Raw genomic sequence first — 12,191 nt, forward strand, 5'->3', positions numbered from 1 at the left:
GTAGTTCATTTTCCTGTTGATTGATGAGTCACTAGTTTTGTGCCGATCCAGAGCTTTGAACGAGGGATCTTGCACAAGATTCTTAGTCGACGCATTGTGCATAATGGGTCTGTATTTGATTCCTCGCTGGGTGTGTTGCTAACTGGAGCATTCGAAGTACCGCATTTGTCAAGGGTATTCGGGTTGTTGATGCATGATTTCCAATCAAGTAAACGAAGGTATGTAACATCCCGTTACACGTGTTATTGAATCTAAATCTCTTGAAGAATGGTTGGAGGAGTCACAGCCTAAACTTAGTTGCCAGTGACTGATCCTTCCCCTGTTTAACAGTGGTGTAACAAGACGGATTAATGAAGGTAAAATTGATTAGGCATAAGGTATTTTTCTGTTCTGCTCCATCAGTTCCACATCTGTTCGATTTTCAGCGCTCTTTGTTTAGAAAACAGGGCCTCGGATTTGAATAGTCAACATATGATCCTATATTATTAATTCATTTTATAAAAAAAGCAGAGAAAAAAAAGAAAGAGCGAATCGAAAAATGTGGATCTAAAAATAAAAATGGAAAGGAGCGATGAGGGAGTGATTTCAAAGTGACTGTTTCAAACAAAGTTTTATGTGCAGCATCGATTCGTTTTTCTGCATTTTCTACCTGTGTAGCCCCTTCAATTCGTGGTTTGAAGAGACAACAGGTTGAATTGAGCCATAAACCAACAGAGTTATTTTTTACAAATAAGTTGGGTGTGCACCTTCTTGCAAACAGTCTCTGTCTCACACAGTGCCTAGCTCTCAGGCAATGCAGATGTAAGCTGGTGCTTGTTGTGAGTTCGAGTTGGATTTCCATTAGAACTAAGTTGATTGAAGAAATTGTTGACTGTTGATTAAAGCATTGTTTGAAGCTTTGAAATTTCATTGAATGTAGTGTTTTCAAACTTATATACAAAAGGTACGCCAATTTGTATTTTTTGTGTGTTAAAGAATAGAGCCATTTGCATCACTACGTAGATCCAGAGATAACAGTGTATATTTCTGCTGTCGAGATTGACTCTGAGAGAATGGCGGTTTTCATGGCCCGTCTTCTTGGCTTCATTCAGTTCAGTCAGAATCTTTTGTTATAATTGACGAATTCTTGTGCTAGTTTAGATTGTCTAACCCTGCAATTTCATTGAATGGAATGATTTCGATTTGTGGCAAGTGAATTTCTTAAAAATAAAGTTGTTGGTATCTGCTTTGCCTACAAAATCACAGAATTAAAAATAATTCTCTTTTCAAAGGAATTTTAAAAGAGTTTATTTGAAATTTCTCCAATTAAAGGTCTACGCACGTGTCGTTTTTTTTACACTTACGAGAGCAGGATAATAAACAAGGTCGGCATATCATTAAAATTTAGCATACAGTTTAAAGCACAAATCAGCGTCGTTGTTTCTTCGTGTGATTGCTGAGAATCCACATGATTGAAATCTGATCCCCACATTGGCAAAGATGTTTTGTGCGTTAATAATTATATAACTGCAATATCTGAGGCATAAGGTAACTTGGACGGGATTGGAAGCCTTTGCAAAGATATTTTGTGCGTTAATAATTATATAACTACAATATTTGAGGCATACGGAAACTTCTACAGGATTGGAAGCTTTGGCAAAGATATTTTGTGCGTTAATAATTACATAACTGCAATGAAGGCATAAGGAAATTTCGATGGGATTTCCATTCAAGGGAAGTTTACATGCGGCAGTGTACGAAAACGTTGCAGCAATTTCACCAGATCGGTTCCCAGGAAAGCCATAAGAAAGTCATCATTTTGTTTATTGCATTATAAAGTTATGATTATAAAAACAAGAAAATTGAAGGCATGATGGTTGGTCAAATTTACATAGTTATTTCGTGGATTGAAGGTCAGGTTCACATCTTTACCAGATAATTTTAGAATTTTTGTGTGTTTTATCACAAAATTTGTTAAAGTTGTAAAGTCCAAGTCGAAGATATAATTTTAGAAGATTTTTTTTTGTGTTTTTTACCACAAAAATCGTTAAAGTTGAAAAGTCAAAGTTTGAATTGAAGATTCGAAGCTAAAGTTATAGTGTAGATGGGTACATGATCAAATGAACCCAACGCTCAGTGATCATAAATTTGTTTGTATTGGGTGCATTTTTTGTGGTAGCCGACACCCCTTTTCAAAGTTGATTGCTAAAGAACATGGCCAATGTTGGTAGTTTGTTGTAGTTATTACACAATTTAATATCATCCAGTGTTCATAACAATGTCCAAGTCAGCAAGAACACGCTCTTTGACATTCAAATATATTTGCAAAATGTGAAAAGCAAAATTGAATTTTTGGAACTAGAATCCCAGTTTCAGCGAGAAGAAGTGCTAAAGAAGAATTTTGAACTAGTTCTTGTTCAGAATAATAGTGTGTTTGAGCCCGATCATCACTCAGAAAATAATCAGAGTAATGTTTCTGCAGGACCAAAAATTGCTCTTGAAGAACTTGCTCTTGAGCCTATTTTTCAATATGAGCAACCATCACAACCACTTAAACAACCTTTACGAAGATCTACAAAAGGAAATGCAACTGAAAGTTCTTATGAGAAGCTTGATATTCCCAAAAATTTCATAAGGCCATGGGAAGATATTAGACACAATAAACACATAACTGTTTGGGTTACAAAGAGGATATTCTAGATGTATCTTTTCACATACCAGATTTTGTTGAACCGATACAATTCCAAAGCGTTGGATTTCTGGATGGTGTTGTTCCAGAACAAGTTGATAAATGCCAACACTGTAACAGAGTTAGACATGTGAAAGATTGGTGTTTTGATCTTCACCCGTGTGAGCATTGCGGAAAGTGAAATCATCATACAAATAGATGCTCAAGAAAGAAATCTACTGCAAGAGAGAAGGTAAATTTTGAATAGATTGCTTCTTAGGATTGGACCAAAACAGTGAAGAATATTTACAAGGCATATCGAAGAATATGTTCCAGAGTGATGAGCAGCCTTGCAGTAATGAACAGTACTTCTCACCTTGTTTCTGACAAGGGGGGAATGGTTGATGGTCCACTACAGGTTCGAGTTCAAGATGTCAAGCGAGCCTGAGTCAAATTTGAGTTGATTAAGTTGATTGAGCATTTCCATATTTGAAATTGGTCTAGGAACTGTTGTGATAGTTCCAGAGTTTGTGGGCACCTCAAAACCACATTTTTTGTTGTTTTCAAAAGAGAACTGCTATGAAGGTTTCAGAGTTGGTGTTGGTTGAGACCTTGAGTTTTTCCATCTTGGTTTGTGGTTATCCTTAAAAACCATTTCTTGAGATACATTCAGCTCTTGGCTGAGATGTATTTCTGCATATTCAGCTCTCGTTCTTGGACTTTGGTATATCCCTTCGGATTAAGGGGAGGTTGTTAGATAACTAATCCTCAAGATTAACCTTGTGCGAGTTTAAATAGTTATTGGAGTCCAATAATTCGCGGGAACTAATTGAACTATTTCCTATATGTATTTATATGTACAACATGTACATAATTCTTTGAGGTCATTTAATATACTATTTATTTGGTTTCCAATCTTGTGTTTCTTACATTGATCACTACAATAATTAGGAAACGTATGATTCTAATTCCATAAAATGAAAATATGGTCAGTGGTCTATCCATTCAGAAAGATATGAAAAACGTCGTCATGCGCAAAAACCTGCATTATTCACAGGATTTGTATCCATTGTAATCTATATCAATCCGTTGAAGCCCACATTCTAAACTTCTTCAAGGAGTGGTTGTTCTTTCTTAAAGGAGTGGACATTCAAGGAACTGTGAATACAATTTGCACAGTCGTGACAGCATGATAGGACAGGCAGATGATCTTTGTATCTCTTTAAGAAATGAGTGTACCATCGAATAGAAAGAGTTGGGTACCTCTTTAAATCTCTACGTTTGAAATCCACGCAATACAACCCATAGCGGATTGCATAACCATACAGGACTCGAAACTGTCAAAGAAACTCCGCACAAAGTATGCGTGGGCGTTTGAACCGTTCCTGCACAAACTTCCATTCCAATTTGGTAAGCACTCAGCCATCACATCCTATGTTGTCAAACAATTTCATAAAATAAATATAAACTTTATCTTAAACACTATGGAAGAGAATATAAAAAACATATTTTTAATAAATTTTTGAGAAAAATAAAATAAAATTAAGAAAATTCTATGAATTTATACTCTTCCAAATATACTTGTCTCCTTATTATTTTGCAAAGACAAATATAAACAACACTTAAATTGGAATGTGATATGGTATTTGGTTACTGTACGACAGCTGCAAGCAAGCTTTGAACATAATCATGGAGGTAGGCTACACTTGGCTTATCGTTTAATGTGTCCGCAAGGGGAAGAGATTCACTGTTGGACCGCCCATATCCTACTCATGGATGTGAACATAATTTAGAACACGATCATAGAATTTTGAATGCTGTTGTACAAGTACAAGAACATACCATTTTCATAAATTATTAGAGGAGGATTATCATAGAATTTTGAATGTTGTTGTACAAGTACAAGAACATACCATTTTCATAAATTATTAGAGGAGGATTATCATAGTGTCCCTTCAAGTATTCCAATAATGCTTGCATTCCCCATGGGACAACAGGGATTCCAGTAGGTACCAGCTTTAATTAATAGAATTAAAACAACAATACGAAGATATTAGTCCACCCTGCATTCAGATAAACATATAAAGTGTAGAGATGAATATATTATCATCTGCCTACCTCACCAATATGGATGCCATTTCGATACACTGCAGTGCCAGCTTTAATCAATGGAATTAAAACAACAATATGAAGATATTAGTCCACCCTCCATTCAGATAAACATATGAAGTGCAAAGATGAATATATGACATCTGCCTACCTCACCATTTCGATACACTGCAATTATACAATTCTAGATGGGTCAGAATCCAAATCTTGTTAGAAAAATTATTATTCTTATTATTTCGGGATCCGTATAAGTTGGGAAATATTTTATTTTCCTGTTGAATTTTTTTTATTAGTATAAAATGTCTAACTTATAATTAACATAAATTTTTTTAGTAATATATTTAGTTTCTTATCAGTATAAGATGTCTAACTTATAATTAACATAAATCTCTTTAGTAGTATATTTAAAAAATACACACCATTATATCTTTAAAAATGACAGACCAACATCTAATGGCTGAATTTTGAATATATGACAACTTAATATAAATGTCAAATTTTAATGTAAACTTTTGCATGACCGTTTTATGGCCTTATATAATAAAAAATTATCTTAATTTACCATTCTTTAAATCATAGAATAAAATTTAAAATATTATCTTAATTTGCCAGCCTTTAAAGCATAGAATAAAATTTATTTCTTAATGTTTATATGCTGAATATATTATAGTTTTATTTGTTTGTAGAGCATTCGATCAAAAGAATACTGGCTCTAGTTTTTAGTTTTTAAAGACGGTAACCAATTAGTGTTTTCCACAAGTCTTGTATTAGAAGATATATCGGCTCAGCTCCAGACAACTGTACTCACACTGTGCATTCTGATCCTTTTCATATTGCTCCCAGTTAATGCTAACGACTGCCACAAATCGAAATCACTTCACACAGTTTGTAACGATCGTCGTAGGAATGCATCTATTCATAACACTGATACCCAACACGGCTACACTTCTCAAAATATTACTCAACACAGCTTGTATAATGATGGGTTATTCCTGGGGAATACAAACGTTTATACCAATGATGTCAAGCAGGGTTTTACTTGGGAAACTAAGCACGGTTTTACTTACTAAGGCTTAAAGTTACACTGCAAGCATTCTTCACCCCATCAAGATTTGCAGTGAGGTGTTAATATCAATGCACAGTTCACGTCAGTTGATCGCCTCTCAATTAACATTCATTGCAAACTAGACTCCCAATCATTTAAATAAGTTGTTGTTAGTAATTGTTGCCCTTATCCACAGCTCCTGTTTACAGTATCCATAAAATTCAATTGTCACTGTCTACGAATATTATATACCCGTGGGTCCAGCCTCAATAATCCACAGCTCTAGTTTACTTTATTCCAAAATTTCAATGTTAAGTTTTTACAAATATGTACAAGGCGAACTTCAATATTAAATGGAAAAATAATCTACTTACATTATGAGATGATTTAATTGCTCCAATAATAATTTTAATTCTCAACCTATCCCACTAAAATTCAAACATATAATTTAACCAAAACTAAATCCATACAAACAAATTAATCTTCATCTCATAAATCTTAAACCATATCTTATCTATTACTCTAATACCACATAGTGCAACCCAAACTCATAAACCATTAAACAAAATTGTATTTCGTTATTATTTTCAAATTATTAATTAAGTGCAATATGTTAAAAGGTTGCGTATGATTTAAATACCAACCTTATAAAAAGTACCACACTATTTAACTCACACATAAATCATTAAGTAATATTATTCAAATAAAATTTTAAAGAATATTTAAATAATTAAATTAAAAGAAAAAAAATAGAAATTATTGAAAATAACTAAAATAGTATGAGACTCTCTTGTTTGTGGATTAAGGGACCTATCTTCACACAGTGATTTGAATGCTATGTCTACGAAGGCATACATACTCTATCCTACTCTACCCCCTCTGGGTTTGAATCTGTGACCTCGTTTTGAATCTGTGACCTCGTAGGAAGAAACACATGCTCTTAACCATTAGGCCCACTCAAACTATATATAATTTACTTATAAAAATAGATTTTAATAAAAAAAATTATATTTGAAGAATTTAAAATAAAAACTAATATCTTTAATTTTAAATTTAAAAACAAACATATATATATATATAATTTAGAAAAAAAAAAATTATTATTAATAATAATTAAATTTGGAATTCAATAAATAAATTATTAATAAAATAGGTTATATATGTATTATAGAAATTTTAACAAATTCTATAAAATAATAGGAAATAAATGAATTATAATAATAAGGAATAGAGGAAAAAAATATAAAATAGAAATGCAAAAATAAATATATTTTTGACTATACCAAAAAATAAAAAGAATTATTTCAATTTATTATAAATATAAATATTAAAGTTAGAAAAAAAAAAGGAAATGAAATGATTAGAAGAAAAGGAACTAATTAAGAAAGGAGACAGAAAATAAATGGCAACACATAGGAATAAAGGAATGGGATCCAACAATTGCTAATTTTCTACCCATTATCGTATTTAGTGTATTAGACTTTTTTTTCAATTTCGCATACCTAAATTTTGGCAATGACCAGAAACTCATTTATACAAATATAGTGTTTTATCTTCTCAACATGTTCTTCTAACGCTGGGGAATGAGTTCTACAATGTTTTATGTCAACAAGATGTTCTTGAATCCTTTGATTTATGAAATGGTCATTTTCTCAATATAACATTGGATTGACAGTTATGACACCTCAAACTAAAAGCAATGAAATAATGCTCTTAGGTGTAAATAAGTGTATGAGAATGATACATATAAACATATATCAACCCAATCTACTTATATAATTGTGCTAATAAATTTGTATAGAGTAAAAAATATACCTAATTTATCATTAAAAAAAACAATGCAATTAAATAGCAATGTAATTAAATAAAAAGAAAAAGAAAAGAATGAAAGAAAATGATGTCATTACATACCGGATGACGATCGGTGTAATGTTTCAACTAAAGGATAAACAATGTAAGAGAGATATATGGATAAACAATGTTGACGAATTGCCATGAGGAAGTCTCTTTTTATAATTTCTATAAACAGAAATTGAGAGAGACTCTTTTACATAAACCAGACATACAGTGGATTAAGTGTTAGGGTGGAACACTGCAAGAAATCGAGAGATACCTAATGCATGGAACTCAAAACAAAATCAAATTAAATCAAATTACATATTTGCTGATCACCACAATAATTAAGAAACGTGTGATTCTAATTCCATAAAATGAAAATATTGTGAGCCAGCCTGTGTCCACAGAAAGATTTGGGTACCTCTTTAAATCTCTATGTTTGAAATCCACGTAATAAAGCCGGTAGCGGATAGTATAACCATATGCAAACTCGAAACTGTCAACGAAACTCCACACAAAGTATGCGTGGGCGTTTGATCCATTCCTGCACAAACTTCCACTCCAATTTGGTAAGCACTCAGCCATCACATCCTATGTTGTCAAACAATTTCATTAAAAAAAAAAATTGTAGACTTTTATCTTAACCACTATGGGATAGAATAAAAAACATTTTTTTAATAAATTTTGAAAAAAAAAAATTTCTCTAAATCAAGATGAATTTATACTCTTCCAAATTTAATAAATATACTTGTCTCCTTATTATTTTGCAAAGAAAAATATAAACAACATTTGAAAGAAGTTGGAATGCGATATGGTATTTGGCTATTGTATCTGACAGCTGCAAGCAAGCTTTGAAGATAATCATGGAGGTAGGCTGCCCTTGGCTTATCGTTTAATGCGTCCGCAAGTGGAAGAGATTCATTATTGGACCACCCATATCCTACTCATGGATGTCAACACAATTCAAAACAGGGTCATAGAATTTTCAATACTGTAGTACAAGCACGAGAGCATACCGTTTTCATAAATTATTAGAGGAGGATTAACATAGTGTCCCTTGAAGTATTCCAATAATGCTTGCATTCCCCATGGGACAATAGGAAGTCCAGTAGGAGCCAGCTTTAATCAATGGATTTAAAACAACAGTATGAAGATATTAGTCCACCCTCCATCCAGATGATTATAAAGTGTAGAGATGAATATATGATCATATGCCTACCTCACCAATAGGGATGCCATTTTGATCCACTGCAGTTATAAAATTCTAGATGGGTTAGAGTCCAAAACCTTCGGGAAAGTTTTTTTTGGGGACTTATAGTTAACATAAATCTCTTTAGACTTAGTATATTTAAAAAATACCGACCATTGTACATTTGAGAAGGACAGACCAACATCTAATGGCCGAGTTTTGAATATATGACAATTTAATATAAAGGATAATAAGATGTTTAACATCCAATTTTCAAATTTTAATGTAAACTTTTGCATGACAGTGTTCAGCTCGATTACAATTGTTATGGCGTGATAAAACAAAATTATCTTAATTTAGCATCCTTTAAATCATAGAAGAAAATTTATTTCTTAATCTTTATATGCTGAATAAATAATAGTTTTATTTGTTTGTAGAGCATAATCAAAAGAGTACCGGCGCTAGTTATTAGTTTTTAAAGACATTAGAGGCAGGTATATACCTGAAGTGGTTGCCAACGTATCTTCTAGAAAGTCTCTTGGGGTTAAATCCCTGTAACTAGGAGCATCCGAAGCATAACGAGTAGTATAATGGATGCGACCAATGAAATCGAAGGAGCCCCTCAGCTTTTCGGATTCTTGTTTGGTGAAAGAAGGCAATCTGGAGCCTACAATCTTCTTCATAGAAGAAGGGTAATCTCCATACATAACAGGCTCTATAAACCTGCTCAATCAGAGAAAGAATTCACACATGAACAATGGAAGTTAGTGAGACAAACGGTGAGTGACTTTATCATTATTTGTTGGGTTTTCTGGTTCTGCCATTACCAGCCATGCCAGAAATCTAAGATTCTTTGAGTCGCAGCGCTGTCTTCGGACGAGTTTGTCATTGGTACATACCACAGGGCATGGACGAGTTTGTCATTGGTACATACCACAGGGCATAGATCGAGATGCCGATGAAACCCTTTTGCTTGCTCTGCAAATATGTTAAATGTCATTAAACGAAATCAAAAGAAAAGTGTGATACTTCGCTGTAAAAAATCCATTTACTGGCAGTTACCAAACACTGCAAAGATTAAATACCATACAGTAAGGTAATGATGGACACACTGTTTTTACAATTAAATATAACTAACTCGTTTGTTCCTGGTATGAAAATAAAAAGGTCTGACTATAAACATGAGTCAGTAATTAACTTAATACATTGTACTTCATATTTACCATAAATACACTACTAATCACATCTCAACCCTGCTCAGTAATACCATGATTAGAAAGATGGAAGAAATAAATAAATCTTCAGATAACCTCGGGCAAAGGTGGATTAAAATATAGGACCTGGTATTACTAATCACATCTAACTCTACTCAGTAATACAAAGATAGAAGAAATAAACAAATCTTCAACTATAGGACCTGGAACTTCTCCCTGTAAAGCTCTACTGTGGCCGCATGGGATAACAAAACATGATGACCAACAATGTATGGTTCCACTGTGGAGTTTCCAGCACTACAATTGCCAAACGGGTAAGAACATCGTTGAGGTGGCCATTCACCAAGATCATAACCCATGATAGGAAACGCATTCGCTTCGTTAAAAGTAGTCCAATACTTGACCCTGTCACCAAATTCTCTAAAGCAAACTTCCGCATATGCTTGGAAGTCCTTCCTGCACACAGCACATGATTAGGTCATTAATTGCGAGGAGGCCTGTTTTACAGCACACTATGAAGTGGTTTTTTTTTTCAAAAACACACAACTTTCATTGATAAAAAAATGTTACATTTACATGGTTCTTCATCTACTAATAGGCTAGAGGCATATGCTTTACAGCCCTTCTGAACACAAAACATGATTAGGTCGTTAATTGCGTACTCGAGGCCTATTAGCACACAATAAAGCAATGTGTAACATTAAGGTATATCTATGATAGAGGAATTTGATTTGGCACACTCACTTATTTATGATGGATTTGATCTTTCAAAGATACTCGATAGATTTGAAGTGTGTAATTCATGGTAGATTTATTTAGAGGGATTATATTTTTCAATTTTGAGAATTTGAAGAGAATTGAATCTGTGATTTTGTAATAATAAGATATTTTAGCAATTAAATTTTAAGAAAAATATACAGTGCAGATTAATAGTGAGGAGGATAATGATAACAACTTTTTCTGTTTATTTGAAACAGAACAAGTTTTATAACTTTCACAATGACAGCTTAAACAATCTCAGGGGTATCTTCCAGAAGGGATCTCTTTACTATATTACTCTGTTTCTTTGGAGGGGAATATTTGGGGACGGGCCATGGAGCAAGACTATAAAGAAAAAATATATGGCAAACAAAGATATTTCATTCTGGTTCAGAATGGGTAAGATTGGGGCTAGTTATGGTTCAACAATCTGGATGAGTTTCCGTAAAGTTGAATCAATTTTCTTGAAAAAACTGATCTGGATCTTGCAAACTAGGAACAAGATCTTAATAGGAATAGATCTGATCATGGGAGATGGTGATTTCATCTATATATCTCAGAATCTTATGCATTTTTTTCATAGAAAGGGATTCTTCACTTGGAATAAGCTTATTGAAGCATGGTTGGGCCCTATTCCTATTTGGAAAGATTCTACTTGTATGGGCATGACTGGTGAATTGGCGCGTCAATGGGAGCAAGTAAGGGGTTGTCTATAGAATTGTGGTTTCTGCCGTACTTCAGAGGATGATGTCCTTGTTTGGAAAGGCAAATGTGCTACGGAGCCTGTAAGCGTTAAGGAGATATATACAAATCTTATCAATATTAAATGTAATCAATCCAATCCCATCTTTCCGGTTGTCTATTGGAAGTCCAGTTGTCCTCAAAAAACCATCTTATTGTCATGGTTGGTATTCCATAATAAAAATCTGACATGGGATAATTTACAGAAGAGAAGATGGATAGGTCTCGAATATTGTTATGCATGTAAGTTTGCTGAGGAAAACAATTTTCATTTGTTTTTTCAATGTCAATCTTCTCAGCAACTCTGGCATCGTCTTGCTGATTATCTTGGAGTTCCCTATATTTCTCATTCTTCTATTATCGAGGCTTATCTTTGGTGGAGCGGTCAAAAAGACACATGGAGGTCTGTCATCATTCTTGTCCTCTGGTTTATATGGAAGTGGGGGAATCACGTCATCTTTCAGGACAAGAAGGATCCATTTATGCCAGTATTCGATAATATAGTATCATCCATGGATTATATCCATGCAAATCCTTCACAGAATATCAAGTCAAAGCCTGCAGATCCTTATCCAGTGCATTCGGTTTATCCAAGAGCGTATTTTGACGGAGCAGCTCAGAATGAAAACAGTGGATGTGGTGTACATATTA

At 33.5% G+C, this 12,191-nt stretch overlaps 1 protein-coding gene across 1 annotated transcript; it reads right to left on the reverse strand.

Annotated features, from left to right (window-relative positions):
• Positions 1-3,644: 3,644 nt before the first annotated feature.
• LOC149201744 (beta-glucosidase 22-like) lies at positions 3,645-11,135 on the reverse strand. The gene is made up of 11 exons (XM_089401351.1): positions 11,098-11,135; positions 10,244-10,496; positions 9,729-9,804; positions 9,654-9,696; positions 9,329-9,549; positions 8,857-8,885; positions 8,654-8,756; positions 8,472-8,577; positions 8,059-8,184; positions 3,796-3,910; positions 3,645-3,689 (listed from the first exon to the last, which is right to left on the reverse strand). The coding sequence occupies exons 1-11, from the start codon at positions 11,133-11,135 to the stop codon at positions 3,645-3,647; spliced, it is 1,155 nt and encodes a 384-aa protein (XP_089257477.1).
• Between the last annotated feature and the right edge of the window lie 1,056 nt (positions 11,136-12,191).

The sequence above is a fragment of the Pinus tabuliformis genome, chromosome 2_1 (genome assembly GCF_031772625.1).
Source record: "Pinus tabuliformis cultivar Carrire ecotype Pingquan chromosome 2_1, CPIR1, whole genome shotgun sequence".
NCBI lineage: Eukaryota > Viridiplantae > Streptophyta > Pinopsida > Pinales > Pinaceae > Pinus > Pinus tabuliformis.